Here is a 27,241-nt window from a genome sequence, read left to right as displayed (position 1 = left end):
CACGGTTTTGTTAGCCAACTTTGGACCCCAGATAGCCAATGCAACTATAAGTGGGAAAAATAACAGAAAAGCTATGCTTCTCTTTTCGGTGATCCACGTGTGTGGCCAATGCTCCGCACACCACTTTCCCTCCCAGAATAAACCAAAACCTTTAGCACCGGAAGCATCAGAAAATAACTGTACTTGCCAGACAAAATCCTCGTCTAACGACCAGATCGTGACCCCGTTAAAATCTTTCAAAAAACGGAACCATACCTCAAAATCAGCCCTCATATTGGCAGTTACTCTGATCCTATGGTGCGGAAACTGAATGCCTGACATGAAAAAACCCAGACGTCTGCACTTCAACCAATGTCAATGTGTCCGCTTTTATAGCATAGTCCAATAGCCTGGTCATTTCGAGTACTTTTTTCCCCGGAAGCTTGGCTTCCATCTTATGTGTATCTATTTCGATGCCGAGGTATGTTAAACAGCAGCTAGGCCCTTCTGTTTTGTCTGGTGCTAAGGGAACACCAATCTCCTGTGCAAATGCTTCAAAATCTCTCAACGCCTTTCCACATTGCTGAGAACCTGCAGCTCCCATAAATAAAAAATCATCCAAATAGTACGTTATGCCGCTATGTCCTGTTTTAAACGAAAAACACCACTGCAAAAATGAGCTAAACGATTCAAAAAGCCTGCAGGATATCGCACAACCCATTGGGAGAGCATTATCCACAAAAAGTTTTCCTTCAAAGTAAATGCCCAGCAGTGAAAAATCAGAAGGGTGAACTGGTAATAATCGGAAAGTCGACTTAATGTCACATTTCGCTAGCTCAGAATCCTCCCCTGTAAGTCTGATCATCCCCAAGGCCGTATCTACAGAAGCAAACTTCACCATGGAGTCCTCCTTAGCTATAAAATCGTTAATGGATGTACCATGAGGCCATGAGAGATGTTGTATCATTTTAAATTCCCCTTCAGCTTTCTTAGGGACCACACCTAGTGGTGACACAATGAGATAGTCTAATGGCCATGTGTCAAAGGAGCCTGCCATCCTACCTTCCTTTACCTCTGTAAACAACTTCTTCCTTACAATGTGCGGAAAATCATCCGCAGACCTTAAGTTTTTTGCAAATCTGCGAATTCTAGGTATTTGATATCCCAGTTTGAACCCTTCTCTGAAACCCCATTCAAGCAGTGATGCTTCATGTGTGTCAGGATAGCGTTTCAAAAACATGCATAACTTGTCTATGTTAATTGGCGTAGAAGCCCTTGAGACTTGAGACTTGAAGCCCTTCCTCTGATTGGTAAACCGCCCCCCCAATGTGATTGTTCCCCAAAACACTGCATGATGGCATGCTTCCCTCCGCACCTGGAGCACTCGTGCTTATATTTACAGGGGCTTTTCGCACAGAATCCCTTATTGAAATTCCAGCAGGCGCCAGAGATGAAGGTTTGCGGTCTGCCCCAATTACCCCTCCCCCAGGGTGGGCCTGTTCTGAAAGGGCCAACTGGGAACTGCTAAGCCACTTGCGGTATGCATGGATGGAGGAGGCCTTTGAGGGTACATCCATTGCACCCAGAGTTCATTATCCACCTCACCCCATGGTTTATCGGGAATGAGAACTAATCTGGCCCGAAACTCCTCATCATAGTGTAACCAGGCATACCCGCCAAACTCGGTAGCCGCTTTCCTGATAGTGTCCAAATATTTTTAAAGTGCTACTGACCTATCGGGAAACTTTTTACAGTATAAACTTCCGAAAATAAGAAAAGCTGATGTCCAGGTATCTATATTAGTTGGCACCCTTGGTCTCCTTGCTAACTCCCATGCCTCCTCCCTGGAACCTTCCTTTGCCTGAATCTCCCTATGAAGAAGTTTAAAAACGTCCACAAAATCTCCCTTCCATATTTTCTCTTTCGTACTTTTGGACAGATGAGCACCCAATGGCATCGACAAGCCCATATAAGGTAAACACTTCAAACCTGATGTCTGTAATGTGTCACTTTCTACTTTCGTACCCTTATCCGGACTTACCGCCACATCAGATTTGCCTACTGAAACTTCAGCGTTTGTAACCACCTGACTAGCTGCCTCCTTCCATGTGACCTTGGAATATCCGGACTCTGTGCCTACGCTCTTATCAACACAGAAACGTTTGCGATGAGATTGAGTGTGTTCCTCACCTGGTTTTGTGGATGTGCTTTCTTCAGACAAAACTCTTCTCTTCGCTCCCTTAGTATTAGGTTTGGTATTGGTCCCACTAGGAGCGCCTTCACTGGAGTTGTCCTGTGATAAATAATTTATGGAAATATCTTTAGTAAACCCCCCCCCTTGTCCCCAAAAGAAATGGGAACATTTTTAACCAGATCATCCTCATCCTCAAGTTCCCCTTCTTCTAAAGAGACGTTATCATCTTCAACCTACTCTACCACCCCTACTACTGGTACTAGGAAGCTCTCCATCCCCTATACCCCCGTCGTACAAATTCCAGTTAATAGCTCGCGCAAAATGAGACGCTCTCTTTGCATCCAACGGCAAGGGGAATTTCTCTTGAAAATCCCCCTCTTCAGTGCTTTGTACGCTGCAGGACGTAAGAGGCCTGGTTGAGGTAGCCCTACTGCCCTTTTTTGTGCTTGGCAGCATCTCGCCCGTGGAGGGCTGCAAGCCGCTTGAACTTGCAGCTACATGCAGTCTGTTTCCTTCCAGCTTAGATAATCTAGCTTCATTCACGATTTCTTTCGGCATCCAGACCCACTGCCCCTCTGCCTCCAATGTCATTGCACTGGGCACCTGACCCCCAACTGTTTTGTACGTAGGGTTAAAACAATCATCACCAACTGCGGCATCAACCTGCCTTAATGTGAAATGCTCGTCATATTTATTCTGCTGTGCAACAGAAATTTGGGTGTCTAGAACGCTGGGCGTATTTGCTGGCTGAACCATAATATCTCCCCCTGCACTAGAAATAACAGGTGACAGACACCTCTCCGTCAATAACTCTGAAGACACACCTGAATCAACAAACTGCTGTTTATTAAAAATAAAGATATTCCGTTTTTGTTTCAGAATTGTTTGATTTTCAATTTCAGAGCCTTGTAATGGCTCTGAAAGGCCACCAGGTGGAGTATTTTCTTTATTTGTAACTCCCCGTGGGACTTGGGGAAAAGCCCTGTCCTTGTTTCCATAATGTTCGTTCACCGGGGAAGGAATTGAAGCTGCACGAGTGCGCGGCCTGCCCCTCCCTCTTTTCGCAGGCATGGAAGCTGTCTTTGATGCAGGAGCCTGAGGCAGACGCGCACCACGCACAGGTGAGGCGCCGACCCGCAAACTGCCCGCACCGAGTGAAGGCACTGGGGAGACCTCACTTGACAAACAAGCCGCTACCGCCGCTGACACACCGCCTGCAGCCCTGCGCGACCCACGCTCCAGGCCCACCCACACCTGCGTTAATACACCAGGCATAATAAGGTCTTCCCTCCCGGCCTCGCATAACACACGCAGCGCTTCACGGACAGAAGCAGCTGCCTCCATATTCATTACCTCGCAACCAGTAGTTATTAAATATCAAAGAAACGCCACCAGAATTACAACCCCCTACCTCACGCCCTCAGGAGCCACTGTGCGATGGTTATTTCGCGCTCCTAGAGCTCGCGGTGCTGGCGTTAGCCAATTAGAGTGCGCGCCACCTGTCCAGGGCATACCAATTGCCCGAAGCTGCGATTGCCACCCCCAGGAGCCCTCATTCAGGCACGGGGAGATTGAGTGATTTGCCCAGAATCACAGGATGTGGACGCGACCCCGAGGTTCGAACCGTGGTTTCCAGCACCAAAGTCTGCAGTCTTGCCGACGCATTGCCCTCCACCCCCTTCAAGCCACACAGGGAAAAATAAAACGACAATGAAAAATGTCATTCCATTTTATTTTTACCGGTGCAGCAAAAAGAAAAAAAAGTTATATTATGACATGCATATGAAACACGTGATCACAGCAGGCAACTGGGCATTACTGCGTGTGTTCTACAGCTGGAATTAGTAACTGGATTAGTGTTCCTTCCAAACCTCTCCTGCCTAAATAAAACAATACACTAATATAAGCCCAGCCTCATCACAAGTCCTACTACAGGTCCAATTAGAGCGTGCCATTTTGACACCCGAAGTAGGACGTGCCTTTGTTGCCCCGCCCACAGTCCCAGCAAGAATAAAGCTCTACAATGTCCGCAGGAGCGAGTCATTCTGCATTTGCACCAGTTGTTCCATCAGCTGACCTCTACAGAAGGGAATTGCTAAATGCTGCCTGGCTCCTCAGCTGACAAATGAATGATGGCCGCACCATCCGTTTCTGCTGCCTGCCTCCACTGCCGCCCAGGTGCTCAAGCCTAGAGCCCGGTGTGACATCGGCGATCAAGACGAATTGGGACCACCTCCCGATCCAAGATTGTTTTATACCGTTACATTTCGTTTCTTTCCCTGCTTGGATGAGCACAAGCCGGGTTATGGATTTCTTTTCTAATGTACTGAAGCAGGCACTGAGAGGAGCCAACGAGAGGATGTGGTCCGTCGGCAGCTTTCAGTAGGAAATTACAGAACAGGGGCTCGCCTCCTGCAAACCCCGCTTCCCTTAGCAACACTTTGTTAACTCTTTTTAGGTCTCGCCTGACCCAGCGCATGCGCTCGTCTGGCGAGACTTATTGAGAGGGCTCCAAAAACTGCTACCCGGCCAGCCTAGAGCTACAGTGCATGTGCGCGGACGCCACTTTTACCGCGAGTACTTCCACTTTAGCGGCCGCTTTGATGTGCGATCGCGATCACTTTTGCGGCCGCACGGCCGCTTGGCATAGCCAATAGGTCTCGCTTTTGGGACCTTATAAGTGTTTAGTTATGCAACTGTTGCATGGCTAAACACTTATAAGGTCCCAAAGGCGAGACCTATTGGCTATGACGCGATTAAGGGACGAAACTCTTTCTCACGAATCTCAGTCATGCTTTGCAAAAGTCTGATTTGTAAGTCTCATTTGTTGCACAGGAAATAAAAGGCATGTCTGCTGCTAAGATCACGGTTCTGATACCTTTAACAGAACATTTACATTTTTTTCCCAAATGACACACATTTCTGAAGATTGCAAAACAATGTAAAAATAATTAATTGTGGATTTTTTTTTCCTCACACGTACTAGTTTATAGACACCCTTTTTGTAATAAAGGGAAGCGGTCTTCGATATTATAATATAGTTTCAAAATAGGATTTTCAACAAAACAAATGTCATTTAAAATACCGGTAACTCCCTCAATGTTTCCGACTTGTAAATTGCAAAAGGAGGCGTGTACGCGTTGTGCTTTCGGAGATAACACTTGCTTGCGTTAATGTTAAGTGTTAAGGCCAGCAGACTTGTGTTTTTACCACTATTGTCACACACATTTAAATAGCATGGTACGGAGGACCCTTCAAACCCTGCCTTGGGTGTCCAACTCCCATGGCATCAGGCATATTTCTGTGTTTCTAAAGAATCAATAAATGGGGGAGCAGTTATTTGGGTTTTCTGATCGAACATAAACCCACCCTAGCCACGGACATGCTAATGCATAGTCGACGACTTCATCTGGGAGACGGTCGTTGCCGGCCGGGTATTGCTTCAGGCCTCTTTTTTTTTAACGAAGGGAATCGGTAAAGTATAACATTAACAAGCATTGGCATTCCAATAGGTCTCGCTTTTGGGACCTTATAAGTATTTAGTTATGCAGCACAATATCGTTGGTGCAACAACATCAACTGTTGCATGGCTAAACACTTATAAGGTACAAGGTTTAGCCATGCAACAGCTGATGGTGTTGCGCAAAAGATATTGTGCTGCAAAACTAAATACTTATAAGGTCCCAAAGGCGAGACCTATTGGCTATGCCAATGCTTGTTACAATTATGGGCATGTCGTGCCTCTCAGGCTCCTTCTCCCTTCCTCCCCACACACACTCACTTGGACCCAGGGTTGCCAGATTGGGCTATTTCTCGCACAATTGGGCAATATTTTGCCCGATTGTGCGAGAAAAAATCGTGTTGGGCGGGCTGCCGAAATTTGGGCTAGAATCCGCCGAGTGTGCGGCGGATTCAAAGGTTTGTGCGGCGCCGCTGCACTGCTGCCCATGTTTACCCTGCCACTCCTCTTTTCTAATTTTAGGTGTGTCTTCCCTGCGGCCCCTGCCCACAAGTAACACCTCAAGGGCCATATATCCTGGCGGGCGGGAAGCTTCTTCCAATTAGGGTGCTCCAAGACGTGCAGTGACCTCTGACTTGCCCCCAAGAATGTGCTGACCTGCCTTGGAGTTCATTTGACTCAATCCTGGGTCAGATTACTTTGTCAATGGTGGGCGTGTCAGGTACATTACCGCCCGCCCCATACCTGTTTGCCCTTTTATGTTTTGGGGCTCCCCCCCTACTTCCTCGGCTGGCTGCTGCGAGTGACCACGGACCCCCGACCCCCTCGCTTGAGGCCTCCTGTTGCCCTGCAGTCAGCTGTTCCTCCCGGTCCCAGCCCCACTGCATTTGTTTGTTTTACTGTCTGCCTCGCTGCTATGAAGTAAGTGCCTCGCGAGTGCAGCTGCACTAAATGTAAAGGTATTTTCGTTTGTTCAATTGTGCACTATTTGAAAACTGGAATTGCCTTTGCACAAACTTAAATGGGAACTCGCAACGTTTCCGGGAGTATTACTAGAAAGCTCTGCAACTGCAGCAGCTTTCGAGGATTATTAAGGAAACTTTTGTCAATAACAAAATTGAAACTTGTACCCAACTGCAATTTAATATAACCTCTCCTCTAGAGGGTGCTAGCATGAAAATGATTAAGAAAGATATGGTAAGACAAGTTGTGCTCTATAAATCAATCTCCTTTGGAGCTGAAATGCTGATTTAAACTTAAAACTGCTTTAGGAAAAATAAAAAACATCTCAGGAACTTATTTATGTTCCTCCCTCGACCTGTGCACATCCACTTAGCACTGGTACCTCCTTGGACTCTTAGAACTGGTACCTCTGAGGGACACTAGGGACCCTGCACGTTTTTTACATCATGGAAGAGATAGTGGGGGCCATTGTATGTTAAGGCCCAGACATATTGCAGCACGTGTGTCCTGCTTCCGCTCGCATATGATGAATAAGGCTCCCAGAATGTACTAGTCTGGAGTGAACCTCAACAGTGAAAGGATGCCCCCCCAGGAACATTGTCATTTTGTTGCTGGAGCACTCAGGCACAAAAAAATAAAAAAAGACACGTGTATAATACGGTGCCATCTAGCGGTTTATCACACCTTATGGAAAAGCCAGCCTAAGCAATATACATGAGAAGTCAGGTATGTCTTCACTCTTCACTCTTGGACAGGATGAAGAAGGAAAGGTCCAAACACTAAAAGGTCGTTTACAAGTTCAGGATCGAAGAGGTTTGTATCAACGCCATTTTTATCCAAGAGTCTCTTCCTAGAGGACCTCTCGATCAGTCGGGCTGAATTTCACTGTACTGAACTGATAAAATAATCCATAATTTAATTTAGTGTCTTCCTCATTCCATTAATTATGACATACACAGTTGACCCCGCACCTGGCCAAGAATGAAAAGGCCCACCTCTTAGAAATGTATGCAGTCAAAAGCATATAATTAGCTACAGCAATGTGAACATATCAAAACATATCACATTAACTGCAGTTAACTTAGATATAAAAGTAGCAAAGTAGTTATCACATGTTCTTTATGGAAAATATTTAATTGAACACAGAATGCTAAATATTTATTAACACATATACAGTCCTGGTCATCATTGATGTACACATGGTGAGACTAAAACAATCAATCGTCCAAAGCAATGTATGTGATGTTTGGTTGTAAACTGAAAAAGGTCTTTGTAGGCCAAAACTTCATTGCCGCTATTGACATTTTAGAATTGTTTAATTTATGATCTAGGAGATAATTACATTTTTTGTTCTGGCCATTCATTTTCTGATGGTCCGCTCGTGCCTATTGGTAAGGATGTATCATAAATAATATTTTTAATTGGCATATTCGGCAGCATAATTATTTTAGGCTTTGTTGACATGCAACGAAAATAGGATCAGCAATCTATCCAAATATTTGGATTCCACAAGAATTCGTGTTACAACACTCTTTTTGATTTATAGGGACAGTGACTGGAATTATAACCAAATATAGTGTTTACTATTAGCAATAGTATTTTAAGATGGTTACATTTTCCCAGTGTGACATACTGTAGCTAATAGACACGTTTTGTGTGACACTAATACGGAATGCTGAACAATGTCATACATTCACCCCAGTACAGAGATCTGGGACTAAATCCATCGTTTTTTTTTTTTTGCCCACCATGCAATTCCAGTTTAAACCCAGCCATATGCAAATCATTCTTGACCCTGTGCCTCATGGGAACAGTCCAGCCCGAACTGCCAGGCCAGGTCCTCCCTGGACCGGAAACAAGCATCCTAGGACCGGTTTCAGGGTATCACCCCTCATCAGCTTGTTTCTAGTCCAGGGAGGACCTGGCCTGGACTGTTCCCATGATTTGCATATGGCTGGGTCCAAACTAGGGTGGCGTGGTGGGAGTGAATGGTTGATTTGTTCCGCATTTCATCCATCATTTATGTGTCTTGTGTTTTTTACTGGTCGCATCCTTTTCTAATAGGCACATACATGAGTTTCTGTTACAGAAATATGTTTCTCCAGAGAGAAGTGGGAATGGGAACATTACATTAGTTCCCCCTAATTGAAATGCTCATAGAGCTGTGACTGTAACCCAAAATATTTGAAAATTATATTATAAAGGCACCACCAGAGCCCAATTCTGAGAAGGGGTGCTAAGGTTGTCAGAAATGCTCACTCGCTCAGTGACGAGTAGGATTAAAATTGACACTATTCCCAGGTTTTCTTCTGGTTGCCATTTCAGCCCTGCTAATGTTTGTGGACAAAATTAATGAATTTGCTTAAATGACAAACTGATATTAGAAGACAACTTTTTAAACAGTTCCGAAATTCTATTTGTAGATAAAATGAGAGTTCTTTCAAGACAAGAATGCCGATGTTTAAGGCAGACTTACTTAAAACTAAACACTGCGTTTGGAGGAAACACTAGTTGATTTACTGAAAACGGCAAGTTGGTATTTTGAGACGAAAAGTGACCTTTTTCATAATAATTCTAGTTCTTTTATTCCTGCATGTGTTGCCCAGGTGTGTTTGCTTGGGTGTATATTGCTTGTGTCCATATGTATGCCAGTGGTGTCTGTGTGTGGCAGTCTGTTGCCATGGGTACATGTGCTATAAGTAAGAGCTATTGGCTTTGTCTGTATTTGTTTGTAGTTCTTCTCCACCCAGAATTTACAACCAGTGGATCCCATAGGCAGGCAGTATTTGATGTTCTTCATGACTTCATATTTGCATGTGCCTCTAAGCGCTCTGCAGCTCCTCTGGTGCTGACAGTGGGATTTACCCAAGTAACACAATTGCATTTCTAAAACTACTGTTGCATTTCTGCCATTCACTGTGCTCAGGCAAACCTTTTATATTCACAAAACTTTTTGGCAGCTATTTTACACTTCTGGAGTTGTGTGTGCTTCTCATCAGAGGGGGTGGTGTATGGGTGGAACTCACCAACATATCCCAAACCTACAGACATGAACTGATGTGGCAAAGCGGGTTAATGAGCATAGAGTGATGGACCCTTTGCTTCAGTCTCTTCCTGGACTGATTAATTGTCTGTCTCCATTCCTCAAATGCAAGGTAAGCCTCTGAGGCCGTGGTGTATCCAGGAAGCGTTGCGCCTTTGTGATCCTCTGCCACAGATTTGTATTGAGTCCTTTTAAATTAATATCTAACATACTGCATGTGAACCTCTAAGTGGATTTACTTCTCATCTTCGTTCCAGAACCTTCTTGGTTTGTGTGAATAGAGCCAAAGGGATAGCACTGACTTTACTCCAACCTTTATTGTTTACACCCCAACAGGGGTAACAAGCGCTATATATGCAAACCTTTTTCTCTCCGCTATCCTTCTCAATCCAAATAACTGATTAATATCCACCACTGAAATTACTTTTCATATTTCACTATACTAATTCACCATTAATACTTATGGTTTCCGGAGTAGTGTGCTACTCACCAAGAAAGTGCTTCAACACCCCATTAGGGGTAACAAGCGCTATATAAATGCAAACCTTTTTTCCCTCTTCTATCCCTCCGCTATCCTTCTGAATCCAAATAACTGACTAACCTATCCACAACTCAAATTACTTTCATATTTCACTATACTAATTCAACACTAATCTTTCTTGGGTTCCAGAGCAGGGTGCTACTCTCCAAAAAAGCGCTTCCATGCCTCCTCGGGGGTAGTAAGCTCTATATAAATGTAAATTAATAGAGTGGCAACATTGGGCTACTTTTCCGTTGCTTTTGGGCTTGCAAGTTGTGAAAAAATCTGGCAACACTGCTTGGACCACTGATGTGCGCAGATTCGGCGCCCTCCACAAACGACGGTTGTTGAGCCCGCGCTGGGCGGGCACCAGACTTGTTTACACAGACATGAGAGCAGCAACGCCCTCGTGCACACATCTTTAAAATACTGGAAGCACTGCTTCGGATGGTTTTCATTTTTTCCCAGTTTTTTGTTGTTGAAGTTTTATATAGCACGAACGCGACCGAAGGTATAACAGCGCTTTACATGGGCACCAGTTGCATTACAGACACATTCATTTTTAGGCGCGGTGATATTAAGTGGTGATTTGCTTAGTTATGATTTGGCTTTCGTTAAGTTTCTTGGGGAGGGGATGTGGTCCGTGGGCTAAACTGCCGACTTTGGTGCTGGAAACCAAGGTTCCAGCCTCGAGGTCGCGTCCACATCCTGTGATTCAGGGCAAATGGCTCAATCTCCCCGTGCCTGAATGTGTAATGTAAATACGGTGCTCGTGTACAGCGCTCGCCTCCAATACCTTCGGGTCCAGTTCGCGCTTTATAATATGCAACAAACAAAAAACAGTGCCAGGAGCTCCTCCGTTTGCAAGCCCCTGACTTGCAGCTGGGCCGGCTGTTCGCGTAGACAACAGGGGGAGGGAACAGCCGCCTCCAGGGTAGGGCATCCGAGCCACCACTAAGGGGCGGGGAGCAATGGCGTCTTCTTAGATTGTTAACGTACTCAAATCCCAGTTTGGGTCCTGTTAAATCGGACCTCGCTCGTGTGGAGGGTTCTGCAAGTGAAACCCACTCCCTGGTTATTCTCGGGCGGCGGGTGCTGTAACCTGACGAAGCCTCCGGTGTCTCAGTTCGTTTCACTTTGACCGCGGCTGCCTCGCGTGTGAGGATGAGTGACGAGCCCTCCGTCTCCACGGGGCTCTCCGTGCAGCGCGCCCTCATTGGAGCCTCCGATCTGGGGTACGGAGTGAAAGGTGCGCTCATCTCAAGAGAACACAGTGCAGAGACCGTCTGTGCGTTGCCAGGTGAGAGAGCGCCCCACGGGCAGCACTCCAGGCCCGACTTTCACACCAGTGCAGATACTCCGCGCGAGTGCAGAGAGCGCCCCACGGGCAGCACTCCATGCCCGCCTTTCACACCAGTGTAGATACTGCGCGCGAGTGCAGAGAGCGCCCCACGAGCAGCACTCCATGCCCGCCTTTCACACCAGTGTAGATACTGCGCGCGAGTGCAGAGAGCGCCCCACGGGCAGCACTCCATGCCCGCCTTTCACACCAGTGTAGATACTCCGCGCGAGTGCAGAGAGCGCCCCACGGGCAGCACTCCATGCCCGCCTTTCACACCAGTGTAGATACTGCGCGCGAGTGCAGAGAGCGCCCCACGGGCAACACTCCATGCCCGCCTTTCACACCAGTGTAGATACTGCGCGCGAGTGCAGAGAGCGCCCCACGAGCAGCACTCCATGCCCGCCTTTCACACCAGTGTAGATACTGCGCGCGAGTGCAGAGAGCGCCCCACGAGCAGCACTCCATGCCCGCCTTTCACACCAGTGTAGATACTGCGCGCGAGTGCAGAGAGCGCCCCACGGGCAGCACTCCATGCCCGCCTTTCACACCAGTGTAGATACTCCGCGCGAGTGCAGAGAGCGCCCCACGGGCAGCACTCCATGCCCGCCTTTCACACCAGTGTAGATACTGCGCGCGAGTGCAGAGAGCGCCCCACGGGCAACACTCCATGCCCGCCTTTCACACCAGTGTAGATACTGCGCGCGAGTGCAGAGAGCGCCCCACGGGCAGCACTCCATGCCCGCCTTTCACACCAGTGTAGATACTGCGCGCGAGTGCAGAGAGCGCCCCACGGGCAGCACTCCATGCCCGCCTTTCACACCAGCGTAGATACTCCGCGCGAGTGCAGAGAGCGCCCCACGGGCAGCACTCCATGCTTGCCTTTCACACCAGTGTAGATACTCCGCGCGAGTGCAGAGAGCGCCCCACGGGCAGCACTCCATGCCCGCCTTTCACACCAGTGTAGATACTCCGCGCGAGTGCAGAGAGCGCCCCACGGGCAGCACTCCATGCCCGCCTTTCACACCAGTGTAGATACTGCGCGCGAGTGCAGAGAGCGCCCCACGGGCAGCACTCCATGCCCGCCTTACACACCAGTGTAGATACTCCGCGCGAGTGCAGAGTGCGCCCCACGGGCAGCACTCCATGCCCGCCTTTCACACCAGCGTAGATACTCCGTGCGAGTGCAGAGAGCGCCCCACGGGCAGCACTCCATGCTCGCCTTTCACACCAGTGTAGATACTGCGCGCGAGTGCAGAGAGCGCCCCACGAGCAGCACTCCATGCCCGCCTTTCACACCAGTGTAGATACTGCGCGCGAGTGCAGAGAGCGCCCCACGGGCAGCACTCCATGCCCGCCTTTCACACCAGTGTAGATACTGCGCGCGAGTGCAGAGAGCGCCCCACGGGCAGCACTCCATGCCCGACTTACACACCAGTGTAGATACTCGGCGCGAGTGCAGAGCTGCTCACGGCACACTGTGCACCCCTCAGGCTTTCTACGCAAATGGCCGTCTTGATACAAGTGTAGGATGGACCAATTAATGCGCCTTAGTAGAGGTTATAGGATGGGGTAGGTTGAGAGGTAGATTATAGTCGAATGAAGCGGGCAGTTTGGAGTGTGGCAGATTAGAGTGGCGAGGGGTGGGGTAGATTGGAGGGGGGGGACTAGCGTAGATAGGTGTAGATTTGGGTGGATTGTGGTCAGTGGTTTAAATGGGGGGAAAAAATACAGGTACTCACTAAATTGAGCTATGACCGAAGGAACGGGCAAGGAGGCAGGCTTAGGGGTGGGGCCAGGGGCGGGGCTACTGGACAAAATTGACGGGGTTTGGTGTGGTATGTAACTGTTGGTGCGATAGTGCACTGTCATTCAGAGACAACACATTTTCCATCGTCATTACCACTAAATTTACACAGTTTTACTGACAAAAAACTATGCAGTGCACCAAGAGTAATGTGTGGAATTGGGTACCAGCCAGTGACATATCCAATGGACCTGAGTGCAAGGAAGGACCTGGATCACTAACCCCTGTTTGATCTGTGAAATGCAGCAATAATCTGGTTTGAATAGACCCCAGGCCTCTGGAAGCTAGACCCCTGGCTCCAGAGAATATTTAGCTTTCGGGCATCACCCAGTAAAGTATCCTATTAAATTCTTCCATGACACTTCAGAATAACAAAACAGCTGCTTCGTTTGTCCTTTCTATTTCCAAAATTAAAATATTTGTACAGTTCATTCACAGGTATTTATGTTTGTAAACTTTAAAAAATGCTCCTGCCCTGCAGCCGGGGAAAGAAAAGTAAACATAAGTCTCCATGTTAAAAGAATAAGCAGCATATTCTCCACTGGTATCGAATGACATTCAACCTCCATGGCAAGAGAAAACACAAAATGTAAAGGCATCTAATGGCTCTTTCGTCTTAACTCGAGTGCGGGTATTTTAACAGCTAGAAACAAATGTAAAAAAAAAACAAATCTGCCTGATAGTAACAGATTGGGCTCACTGAGCCATCAGCATTGGCGTCCTGAAAGTGGCGAGTTTTACTTACCTTTTTCTTTGCCCCTTTGAAGCAGGCGGAGTCAATTGGGATCAGAATGCCCCGCGGCCGGAGAACTCTCAGTAGAAGAGGGACTGAGCACTGCCGGCGCCGAGCACATGCAGTCTCCACCTGGGTAGAGGCTTCCTCCAATCTCACCTGGACTCGAGAGAGGGCACCCAGGTCATCTCCCTCCTCCCCCTCGCCCATTATGGGCTCATTGTCGCAGCTCAGCAAGGGGCAAATGAATCGGGTGAAAGAACCTGGCAGACCCTAGTGGCAGACTAAGGGGTTAAAATGACCCACCTGGTGCCCGGAGTCCTCGGCGACGATGTATGGATGGGGGGCCAAACTGGAGGAATCTGATTGCTGATTCCTGGGTCCCGGATGGCGCTGAATGCAGGAATACAGTCCTGGGCCCCCTGCCTGGCCCTTGAGGGAAATCTGATACTTAGGCGCTGCACCTGACGGGCTCCTTGTCCGTGATCCTCACTGCTGTATGGCAAAGAAGGAAGGGAAAGCCATTGCAAACTGCACATTTAAACGGCTTCCATTCCTTCCCGCCACACAGCTAAGGGGTGGTGACGTCCCGCTGTTGCTGATGGCAAGATGATTGCCGCTGCCAGTGTGAAATGCTAATCATCTGAGCATACACTGCAGAGTAGAAATGCTGTGCTTGCTCTCATGATGACCATTTCTTTGGGATCATTGGGAAATCCCAGCATGCTGCAGTGAGTACCGGTACTCTCCCTGGGCACAGAAGTTCCGGTACTCAGCGGGGGATAAAAAAAGAAGTGCCGATACTCCGTACCGGTGAGTACCGGCAAATTTAAAGCACTGCTTGTGGTAGATAGGAGTGCAATAGATTAGTGTAAATTGAGATACAGTGGAGTTAGGTATACTGGGGTAGACTGGGAAATGGTGGGGTAGATTAGGTGGATTAGAGTCGGGTAGATTGGAATTGAGCAGGGTACTCGGAGTGGAGTAGAATGGGCGGATTAGAGTAGGGTAGATTGGAATAGGGTGGAGAGTGGTGAGTTGGAATGTGGTGGAGTTTAGTAGGTTGGGCTAGAATGGAGTGTGGTAGATTGGAGTCGGGTAGGTAGGGTGGATTGGAGTAAGGTACAGTGAAGTGGGTTAGATTGTGGTAAAGGGGAGTAGGTTGACTGGGGTGGAGGTAGATTGGGGTAAAGTAGAGTGGGGTACAGTGGACTGCAGTCGAGTGGCTGGATCGGAGTATGGTAGATTGTAGTTGGTTGTGAAATATTAGTGGTGTTGGGTAAATTGGGTTGGGGTAAAGTGGAGTAGAATGGTGGGGAGTTTCTTACAGTGGAATGGCATGGCATAGAATGAAAGGACATAAAGTGGAGCAGAGTGAAGTGGTGTAGAGCGGAGTAGTGTAAAGTGGAGTGGAGTAGCGTAGTGTGGAGTATGCATGGTGTGTAGCACGCGGCCATTACAGTCAACACATTTCTAATTGAAAATGACCGTTACATTTGCACAAACATACACTTTTTCTGTGCACAAATGGTAATGGGTGGAAATGCCATCACCTAGTGCATTGATGTGTTTTTATCGTATTTAAATATTGGTTTCCACTATACTTCAGAATTACAAAGAAAAATTGCTTAATTTCTACTGTTCTCAGTCCTGATGTATTCTGAAAAATCAAAAGACACACAGATTATGGACGGAATGTAGAGCAAATCAAACATTCTCCCCCAGTCAATAGATCTAGGATAAATCCATTGTTCTTTTACTCACGATGCCACAACAGTTTAGATCCAGCCATATGCAAATCAGTCTTGACCCTGTGCCTCATGGGAACAGTCCAGATCGAACTGCCAAGCCAGGTCCTCCCTGGACCGGAAACAAACATCCTAGGACCGGTTTCGGGCATCATCCTTCATCAGCCAGGCTAGCTTGAATCCAGTGGCACAGGATGCTTATTTCCAGTCCAGGGAGGACCTGCTTTGGCAGTTCGATCTGGACTGTTGCCATGAGGCGCAGGGTCAAGACTGATTTGCATACGGCTGGGTCTAAACTGGGGTGGCATGGTGAGCAAAAGAACAATGGATTTAACCCAGATCTATTGACTGGGGGTGAAAGTTTGATTTGCTCTGCATTCCGTCCATCTGTGTGTCTTTTGTATTCTGAAAGATCAGCACCGTTCATTTATGTTGTGTGCTAGAAGATAACATCCTCTCCCATAGGAACTCAGCAGGATGGATTGTCACATAAATGCTCTCACTTTGAAGTCAGCAAAAGCTACAAAGCCTGACATTTGACCTCTGTCTTTGAATGCACAGCAAATTGACAAGATAAGCACAAGATTTAAATGCCTGTTCGCGCACAGAGAGTACTAAGAAGGATACCGTAAGCAAGGAAGTCAAGCTGGACAGCCTAAAACACCTAGCAAGTGACAGAGCCAGCTGGGAAAGATGCACTCTGTAGAGTGGCTCAACAAAATGTTTTAAAAAATAGGTCCCAAAAGTGCAAACAATTTAAGGACAAAAGTACTTGGGCAGCGTTCTTGGAGAGGGTAACGTGCAAGAAGAGGCAAGTGCCGACTGCAATCAATCAATCAATGAGGAATTGTAAGTGCGCTACTCACCCGTGAGGGTCTCAAGCCACTGAGTGGGGGTGGTCCGCAGATCTGTTTAGCGGAAGAGCCAGGTCTTGAGGGTCTTCCTGAAGGTGTTCAGGGAGGGGCAGCGTCTGATGTCTGTTGGTAGCTCGTTCCAGGTCTTGGCTGCAATATGAGAGAAGGATCTTCCGCCTTCTCTGGCTCTGTGGATGCGCGGGGTTTCGGCCAGTGCGAGGTTGGAAGATCGGAGGTTTCTTTTGGGTATGTGGAAGTTGATTCGGTCGTTCAGGTATTTGGGTCCGTTGTTGTGTAGGCATTTGTAGGCGTGAGTGAGGATTTTGAAAGTGACTCTTTTCATCCATAGGGCGCCAGTGGAGACTTCGCATGTGTTGGCTTATGTGTTTGTGCAAGGGGATGCTGAGGACGAGTCTGGTGGTGGTGTTCTGTATTGTCTGGAGTTTGCGGAGTAGGGACTTGTTGATGCCGGCGTAGAGTGCGTTTCCATAGTCCAGTCTGCTGGTGATGAGTGCGCGGGTGACTGTCTTCCTTGACTCGAGGGATCCACTTGAAGGTCTTGCGGTGGATGGAGGGTGTTGAAGCAGCTGGAGGTGACAGTGTTGACCTGTCGGTTCATGGTGAGTGATGAGTCAAGTACGATGCAGAGGTTCTTGGCATGGTCTGAGGGGGTAGGTGGGCTTCCGAGGGCGGTCGGGCACCAGGTGCTGTCCCATGCAGACTTCTGTCTTCTTGGCGTTGAGCTTCAGGCAGCTGTTGGTCATCCAGACTGGGACATCTTGCATTCCTTTCTGGAAGTTGAGGTTGGCAATGGTGGGGTCTTTCGTGAGGGAGAGGATGAGCTGGGTGTCGTCCGCATAGGATACGATGTTGAGCTTGTGTTGTCAGACGATGGCTGCAAGGGGGGCCATGTAGACGTTGAAGAAGGTGGGGCTCAGGGATGAACCCTGTGGGACTCCGCAGGTGATTTTCGTAGGGTCGGAGAGGAAGGTTGGGAGTCTGATCCTTTGGTTTCTTCCTGTGAGGAATGATCGGATCCAGTTCAGGGCTGGTCCTTTTATGCCTGCGTCATGTAGTCTGGCGACTAGTGTGCGGTGGGAGACGGTGTCTAAGGCCGCTAATAGGTCGAGTAGGATGAGGGCTGTGGAGTGGCTATGGTCCAGGAGGGTGCGGATGTCGTCTGTGGCGGCGAGTAGTGCGGTCTCTGTGCTGTGGTTGCTTCGGAATCCGGATTGGGACGGGTCGAGGACGGCATTCTCTTCAATGAATCGTGTCAGTTTGCTTTTGACTGTTTTCTCTGCAACTTTGGCTGCGAAGGGGAGGAGCAAGATGGGCCGATAGTTCTTGAGGTCGGACTGCAGAACTAACCAACAGGAAACAAGCAATTGAGAGTGGCTTTGAAGACCACCAATGGTAAGTAATGGGAGGGCTCCCAGCCCACTAACAGTAAACAAAATGTCTCAAAGAGTCAGCTCATGTGCTGTCCACGCGAGACCTAGAAAATCGTATGGGAACTGTGATGCTGTGCGGAATGGGGGTAGGTTCAAAAGCTGTGGCTAAAAAACACAATATTCTCTAACTTTTTTTCAGTTTTTCAGCTTCAGGTAACTATACATATAAAATATCACTGCTTAAATGAAAATTAAATACAAGTTATATTTATCAGTGGGAAATGCAATCATTTATTGTGAAGCCTCTTTTCTTTAATCCATTGCACCAGAATTTAATTCTGGTTGGTGCAGTGGAGAATAGTGACTTGTGTATGTTTAGTGCTATAAGGTCCCAGTTGGTGACAGAAAGCACTGTAAACCTGTAAGTAAATATTTTAAACTTGCATTATTCACAGCATAAGATAGGCTGCCACAAAATGTGCAAAAAGGCTTACGATAAAGTGCTTCCAAAAGATAGATTCTAGTAATACCAACCCTGTACATTTTATAATTTTTTTATAACTCTTTTAAAAGCACACGCTGCACAGCTTAGTTGGTAACTTGCTTACAATACCTCTCAAAAAGAAAAAAAGTGTTTGTCATCAGGAAGCTCCAAGTTATTCGAGCAATTTAAGGCAATCCCTGCTTCCAAGCCAGCAAAGTGGAACTCAAAATCACGATAGACCTCTGCTGATGCCGGTTGACTGACGTCCGACATCTGCTGGGCTGAGCGTGCTGCGAACGACACGATTCCCAGAAACCCAGAAATGATGAACGCTGCGCCTGCAACTCGTACCTGGATCCAGAGCAAAAAATGGAGAAACCAGCTAAAAGAGCAGAAACCTGTCGACCTTGATGTTTTTCATCCCCCTGCAGCCACAAAAAAGAACTTACTATGGTTCTGACCTGCAGCGGGACCCATGGGCAACTATGCCGGCTCCCTGTGGGGAGCTTTGAGGAACCCAGTGTGCGGCAGGGCACCTAGAGAGCCCAGGAATCTGCAGGCAACGAGGTGGAACGGTGGGGGCCCTGACTGAAGCAGCTACCACAGGAGAAAAGAGATAAGGAGTCAAGGAAGAACACATCAGGGACTCAATCCCTTAGACATAAAGGAAAACATGCATTTGCAATGCAATTGGTCTCACCTGTGTGAACTTATAAGAATTTATCCATGCAGCGCAGTATCCTGGGTGCTGCAACCACCTGCTCAAATTAAGCACTGCAGTAAGTGATATGACATTATTGTCATATCTGACTAGAGTGGCCTGTGACGCACCATATATACCATCTGAGGCCTTAACTGCGCATCCTGATCACCATAACTGAAAATCATAGCAATTCTTGCGGCTCGACCCAAGAGTTTGGAGGTTGTTACTTCACGATTACCACTCGACTGACATAAATAAGTGATTACAATAATGCTAGGTAAAAATCAGTATTTAAGTATATTCAACAAAATTCTAATCACTATAATGCAGTCCAAAACCAATTCCTGGGCTACTCCATCTCGATTAATTTTCAAAAGCTCATCCTTTTGGCAACTATTAATTACTAGGTTAGATCGTTGTCCCGCTTCTCAAAAATAGCACATTCTTGAAGATTTAGCAGGACTGCCAGCTATGTGTTCCTTGGCTAGTACATTTTTTCTACGCTTGCTACTTCTGCAGAGTTATGAGTAGGGTAACCTGCATAACGGTGCATTATGGGAGTTGTAGTTTTGGTACATTTTATTTGAGCCAATTGGACCACAGCATCTGATACCAAAGGTATGTAAAACAAAAGACCAGGAATGGAAAAAGTGGTGGCCAGTGGGTACATGGAGCTATCTGGTCACTAGTCATAAAGGAGCTGAATGTGCTCTGCATGCCCCATTTACTTCCAGTAGTTTCCGCCACGTGCCCTGCCCTACACCCTTCAGTGCCAACATCGAGGCTGCTGAGGGGCTAAGGACGGGGCTCAGCCCTGACAAATCACTGGGCTGCAAATGCTGAATAATGTCACTTCAGCTGTCTCTAGTAATTTGGAGCCTAGACGTATTCCTGTTTCCTGTATTTAAAAAAAGAATGCAAAATTTGAGGAACAAACAAGCGAACTGCCTACGTGCACTTACAAGATAGCCGCCTGATCAGCGACCAGCTGTAACACTGGAATTTCGATGATAAAACGCTGAGTGCTACTCACGTCCAATTCCTGTCCACCTTTGCAGCCGCACCTATAGTGCCCTGGTGAGCCAGACTCTCACAGCAGCTTGCAGCAGCGCAGAGCAAGACGCAACTGGAGCAGTGGGAGGAGCCAGGCAGCGGTCAATGACTTTTGTTTCAACACAGTGATGACATAGGCCTGCAGGGCATAGAGCAGTGGTGGAAGTGCATTACAAACAAGCGGCCGTTCGGCCGCGAAAGTGAAAGTGATCAAACATCAAAGTGGCTGTGCGGCCGCAAAAGTAATCGTGGTAAAGCGCAACGCGCGTGCCCGCGCACATGCACTGTAGCTCTAGGCTGGCCTGGTAGCACTTTTTGGAGCCCTCTCAATAAGTCTCGCCAGACCAGCTCATGCACTGGGTCAGGCGAGACCTAAAAATATGGGAACGGTGATTGTGAAAGAATAGTGCAGATAGGAGGAAGGATAATAATGAAATAATCCATGGGAACAATCACTTTGTTTTAGTAAAGATATCAACAAATCTAGTAAACACCACACGAAAATAATTGCAACCGTGTAAAAAACAGTAGTGGCTTAGATAAGGGAGAGAAACTTTTTCTCTGAGGGCCTTGGCAATTACAACAAGCGTTGGCATAGCCAATAGGTCTCGCCTTTGGGACCTTATAAGTGTTTAGCCATGCAACAGTTGCATAACTAAATACTTATAAGGTCCCAAAAGCAAGACCTATTGGCTATGCCAAGCGACCGTGCGGCCGCGAAAGTGATCGCGATTGCGATCAAACATCAAAGCGGCCGCGAAAGTGAAAGTAATCGCGGAAAGTCACGCGCGCACGTGCACTGTGGCTCTAGGATGGCCTGGTAGCACTTTTTGGAGCCCTCTCAAAAAGTCTCACCAGACCAGCGCATGCGCTGGGTCAGGCGAGACCTAAAAAGAGCCTGCCAGACATGAAATATTTTGAAGAACACATGATGGTGACATGTATTATTTTGATCTGCGACAAGTCTGATGACAGAATGTGAAATAAAGCCACGCCCAACTAGTGACAGTGTGGGCGTAACACTCACTGAGTTATCTTCACACGACAATCCCATTGTAACTGATTGCAAACAGCTTAAAGTTGGGTCTCGTCATCTAGACGCTGAGAAAACCTGGGTAACTTTGAAATTAAAAAGAAAATGTTTTTTTTTTTTAACCGATAAAAGCACATCGTATCATGCGTTTGTAAAGCCTTTTAATTCTGATGAAGGTATATCCGTTTGTGTACTACCTTCACGTTCTTGAAAATGATGCCCTTTGGACAGTTTTGTCACCGACTTCACCCTCTGCTTCCTGCGCCCGCTCCCCAGTCGCAACCAGTATGTGAATGCTTCGAAAAAGTTAACTTTTGTGAAGAAAGGGGTTTATATCCTCCTGGCAGTTCGTTAAGAAGGGTAGACTATTAGAATGTTTAAATCAGTGAATGTTTAGAGGGGGCGCTGCGAAGTGTGCACAGGCACTCCTTACACTTACAACCCTGTTGGCAACCTGTCTATTCATTCTTTAGACGTGTGTTCATGAAGTCAGTGCCTAAACTAAATATACAACATCAGACATTACAAATTTGTGATAACGCATTTATTTTGGAAACCCTTGCTTTATGCTGCTAGCTCCATGAAATGTCACTATCTAGGGTTTTACCTGTCCGGTTGCAGGGTCACCTGGCAGGGGCGACAGCTTAAAACGCCCCCCCCCCCTCCTCTCTAGATGGCAGTGCTGCCTCGCCGCATGTAATGCTGCTGGCCATCACTGTATAAAGAGCTGCAGACTAGTGCCCACTGTCCCTTTATTTCAGGGACCTTTTCTTCTTCCTGGGCTGCGCACACTCTTCCCTGGTGGCGCACTTTGAGTCTTTCCTGACCACTTCCCTCTTTCGTGCTGCTGTACCAAGCAGTGCTATGAAGCGGGCACCACTCAAGTAAAGCTCTAAATAAAATAGACTCTTCCTCTCAGGGCTATGTTTGGCCTCCAGCTTGGCGCCTCTCTGAACTCCCCTCGTCAGTAAACGTCGCACAAAATCCCATTTCGCAGCTGAACTGCGTTCTTGTGACTGGCAGCAGCTGCTCTTGTAGCTCCGCGAAAGCCCATTTGAGGCGAAGACCAGTGCACTGTCCACAAGGATGCTAAATGAGGCACACCGACGCCAAGAGAAACAAGTTATAGTCAAGCGGATGTGAAACCAAAAGCCATCCAGAGCCTCTACCAAAATGAAACTAGCCGAGGACTGAAAACAACAAGCATTTACAATGCAACGGTCTCGGCATTGGTAAAGTTAGAGCTATTGGCATTGCTCATGACATTATTTTTGTTTATGTTTTTGTTTTTAAAACATTTAAAGAAACGGCATTATCATGAGCAATGCCAATAGCTCTAACTTTAACAATGCCGAGACCGTTGCATTGTAAATGCTTGTTTGGTATGCTCTGATGTCTCCGCCAGATGTGAGGATTTTACAACCATCGTAGCCAAATTAAAAAAAAAAAATTCAAACAAACTTTAATTTCATGCACACAGGGCTCAAAGACTCACCAGTCAGAGCGCGTAACTCCAGGTGAAGGGGGGATAAAAAGTGAATAATCGTCACACAGGCCGCAGTACCTCCTAGACAATGTATGACGACCTGAACACTTCATTTTGAATATTCATGAATCTGGCATCGGGCCCCCCGAGAAATGCTTTCTTTATTCAGGGGGATGTTTGAGTTTGAAAGCATGACGTGAGGGCAAGTTATCTCATCTGCCGCGAGGTTTTACTTCTCATCTCACAATGTGCACAGTTTATAAATGTGCATACTTTACGAATGTGCATAAGAGATCCGCGTAATTAAGAAGTAATACATTGTAATTGGGTAAACACAAAGCTACAACATAGCAACAATTAAATGTGGTAATGAAATACAGCTCACCCAGAAGAAAGACCTCAAGATTATAGCTTTACTGTGAAGTTATAGATTCTTGAGAGTCGTGTTTATTCTTGGGGCATTCCAATTGCCCCCTGCCTTCTGCCCCATCCAGGAAGGCATGGAACCAATCTCTGTCCCTGACCAAGAACACATGTCTACACTTCCTGGCGCTGGGAGGTGTGTGCGGGCGCTGCAGTTACCTCACACCTAGCATACTTGGCACCTCACCAACCATAACCCCAGGCTAGATGAACACTGCTACACCTTCCAGAACTGTCCAAAGCAGCTGTTAGTTCCCGTTAGACGCGCTGGCACTGCCCCCCGCTGTGTGTGCGCCCCTGCCCTGTGAAATAAGGGGCGATCTGAAGCTAGGACTGGTCCCACCACCCCACCCCCTCCCCATACACACACATCCTGTTGGATTTCCCAGGCTCTTTCTGGGTAGAGCACAGTGTAGGACCATGTCTGCAGGACACTGCAGAGCGCGCCTACACCCCCGCCAACACACGTTTTGAACGATTTTCCTCAGCCCAAAAAAAATCAGTGTGCAGTGCAGAACTAAACACAATGGGCTGCCTCGAGCTCGGTTCACAAATGAAGGGAATGCAGCAAGGATAAGGGATAAGGCTGATCCTAGAGGGGGCAGACATAAAGACCCCGAGCAGGGGTGGCACAGGAGCTCATGCCCATCCTGGTGGGGGCTCTCCGAAGCCCCGGCGGGTTCTGCTCACCTCCTATCCCGGCTGGTGCTATGGAGGCTCCGCGAACCCCTCGCTCCCTCCGACCCTTCTCCGATGCCCGATCTCTGCGGGTCTGCCTCAGCCCGGGTCGGTGTCCGGGAGTCGCCGGTCCCGGGTGTCCCCCGTGCCTCCCTATCCGGTGCACTCCTGGCTTCGGCGGCAGCAGGGCCCTGCCCTCATCCCGCACCGCGCTGCAGCCTGGGAAGCGTCATCCCGGGAGCGCTCCTCCTCCCTCCGATCCGGGCCCGCCTAGCACACAACATGGCGGCGGCGGGGGCAGGACTGGGGCATCTGCGGGGACGGGGGTATATGGGGCTGCAGGGTACCCATCTGAGCTCACCGTGCGGGAGCAGCGAGCATCGGTACCCGGCCACAGCCCAGGGGTACCAGGGTGCCACTCTATGCCCCCGCAACACGGCGGGCGCTCATCGATGCTTCTCATACCTGGTACAACAGCTCGGAAGCCACCTTCATTCCTAAACAAGAAATGGAAGCGATTTGAAACCCAAATAATAAGAAAGAGTAATAGGTTAACAAAGAAAGAAGAGGGGTGGGTGGTTGGGGGAGAAGGAGCCGAGCGATAGAGGAAAGAAGGCAGGAACGGGGGCGTAAGGGGGTGAGGAAGGTCAAACCAAACAGAAATAGACACCACTGCCTTTCTCCGAGGCAGAGCAGAAATGCCTCGGAGAAACGCAGCGTCCTTTTCGGATTCGGGGGCGTGTTTTGCTGTTATCTCCTCCAGCCATTGGCTGGAGGAGATAATGAGACTTTCTGCAAAAAACACGCCCCCCGATCCGAAAAGGACGGGGCATGATCGGAGTGACAAAGCCTCTTCTCCAATGGCTGGCCAGCATTGAAGAGGCCAGCCAATGGAGAACAGGGGAGAAGAGGGGCGGGTTCAAGCCCCTCTTCTCCAAAACATTAAATCTCTCAACTTCCGGTTCTGCCTTCGGCAGACCGGATGGTCCCGAGACCTAAAAATCTCTCGACTTCCGGTTCTGCCTTCGGCAGACCGGATGGTCCCGAGAACTAAAAACGGGGAGGAGGGGCCATCACATGCTGTACAGTGTGATGGCCAAACAAAACGTTCTCTGAATGAAATTGCCAAGGACGGAATTAGGCAGCAAAGGAAGGGAATTTACACAAATGCACCAATAACAAGCCAGCATTTCTGAATGCCACAGATAGTAACCAATGGCTATAGGTAGGTTTGCCAAACCCCACAGTAGAGATATAACAGGCCTAAAAAGTTGCTACTCTTAAAGTAGCAGCAGGAATTGAAACTGGTGAAAGTAATGGCGGCACAGCATGCAGTCACTCAACCAGAAGGCACACAGAGGTAAGTGGTGAAGGGTAAATCCCGTTTGATAAAGGGAAAGGCAGATGTGGGGAGAGAGGGGGGTTTGAGATAGATATATTCCAGTCAAGAAGCAAAAGAACTTGTAAAAAGTGAATAGGGGGTCCTTAAGGTTGGTGAGGAGCTTAAAGGGTCCGAGCAGGAAGCAGACACCTGATGAAAATACCGCTTCAAGGACTTTTTAAAATCAGAGAAAATCAAGAAAGGCACCAAGGGTCAAACATCAGAAATACATACTTAGTTGAAAAGATGGCGCCTGAAAAAGGCAAACTACGAAAAGGGCAGAAGGGGCAGCCACAGGTGATTGCTGATACTTCAACTATAATTTGGATCCATGAAGAGAGTATGGCAACCCCCAAAGAAGAAGGGATAAGGACAACTCTGAGGAGCATAAGGAAGAAACCCGTACCCAAAAATTCCCTGCAGAATTAGTGTCTAGATCAACTAAGGATTTTGTGTGCAAACACTTTAAAAGAAAACAATCCGTATCAGTTTCACAGATAACAGGGGAAGTGCATAATGTGGAAGACGAGAATAGTAGCCAAGTCCATTTAGATCTTTACACATATTTTCTGAGACCGCAAGATTTGTTAAAGCAAAAGTAATTTTTCTTCGAACCTAGACTTTCCTCCTCACCTCGGCCCTTATCCCTTCAAGATAAAGAGGCATCACAATTGGTGGAGAAATGCTTGAGGGTGAGGAAGGAGATCACAGCACGGTCTCTAGTACTGAGCAGGAAAAGAACATGGAGCAGCTGCTGGGGTCAAACAAGGAGGCCATAGAAGGCTCAGCACATACCTCTTCAATAGGGATAGATAGTATGACAACACTGTCGTCGTCCATGTTGGACATAATGCTAATGCTACAAAAAACATCGCACGGTTTATTGGAAGTAATCATGATGAATAATGATATCCTAAAGGCCCAAAAAAATCAACTACAGAACATTGTGGGAGAACTAAAAGTAATTTGGCACCATATGTCATCTATAGTTGGACTTCTAGAACTTGTTAACCAGAATACGGAAAGTATGGTGATGCACTCCGGCAGATTAAAATGCAGAGTTTTTATGTCTTTAATCGATCTATGCTGATAAAGAAACTCGGAGAACCAACATGATACAGACCGTATATACCCCGGCTAAAAAGAGGGAGAAATATCCCCGGGAAGGGAACTGGGGAGGGGAGAAATGAAAAACAGCAGATGGGAAATATTGTGGGAGGTTTCACACGTGAGAATAGTCAAAAGATAAAAGGTCCCATAAGAGACGTAAAAGAAAGGAAATGGAATGGTGTCTCCCGAGGAAAAAGGAAGGAGAGGGAAAAGGGAATAAGGAAGGATTCACAACAGCCACAAAAGAAAAGTGAAAGGCCCATAGATAATCAACAGGGGGAGGGATATTGCGCTAAAAAGAAAATTGTAGCCCATGACGAAAAAGGAAGTAAGCTGAATGCTTTAACTAGTAGGAAGTGGGGCTGGAAAGAGTGGGTCAGCAAGGCACAGGAAAGAATAAAGAATCTAAAATGTGACTATATTTTGAACCAGCCCAACTAGGAAAGGGTGGTAAACGAGAAAGCTGCATCCCTTAAATCGGTCCCAACTTCTCTTTGCTTTCTCTAAATGTATCAGCCTGAGAGAAATAGGAACCAATGATGTTCCAATGATGTTCGGAAGTTGGATCCATACAGAAGAGCAAGAGAAAATAAATCATGAAAGTTCTAATGTATTCAGGGCTAGTAAAAGCAGCGCTGATAAAGGCAGCGAAAGAACTACAAGAGGAAGGGATAACGTTAGTGTCTGAAACCGAATTACCCGAAAAAGGACACTCGGATGAATCATTCTTGAGGTGTCATGCAGGACTTGGGTCAAGGCAGGTTTGACTATGGGACGGGATATATGAGGAAAAAGGCAATATCGAAATGACTGTTGACACCGCAGAGACACGCAAACCCTGCGCTCAATGGAGTTTTGA

At 47.6% G+C, this 27,241-nt stretch overlaps 1 protein-coding gene across 2 annotated transcripts in view; it reads left to right on the top strand.

The window, feature by feature from the left end:
• Nucleotides 1-10,933: 10,933 nt before the first annotated feature.
• Nucleotides 10,934-27,241, top strand: part of LOC146812988 (C-type lectin domain family 2 member B-like) — a 95,420-nt gene continuing 79,112 nt past the window's right edge. The window contains exon 1 of one of the 2 annotated variants that reach the window (XM_085620009.1): nucleotides 10,934-11,459. In XM_085620009.1, the coding sequence (XP_085476135.1) occupies nucleotides 11,324-11,459 (136 nt within the window). In that variant the 5' untranslated portion in view covers nucleotides 10,934-11,323. The remainder of the gene's footprint in view (nucleotides 11,460-27,241) is intronic. The other variant, XM_085620010.1, reaches the window with a different exon arrangement.

Source organism: Triturus cristatus, chromosome 7, assembly GCF_964204655.1.
Source record: "Triturus cristatus chromosome 7, aTriCri1.1, whole genome shotgun sequence".
In the NCBI taxonomy this organism is placed as follows: Eukaryota; Metazoa; Chordata; class Amphibia; order Caudata; family Salamandridae; genus Triturus; species Triturus cristatus.
This window is presented reverse-complemented; position numbering and strand designations above follow the sequence as displayed.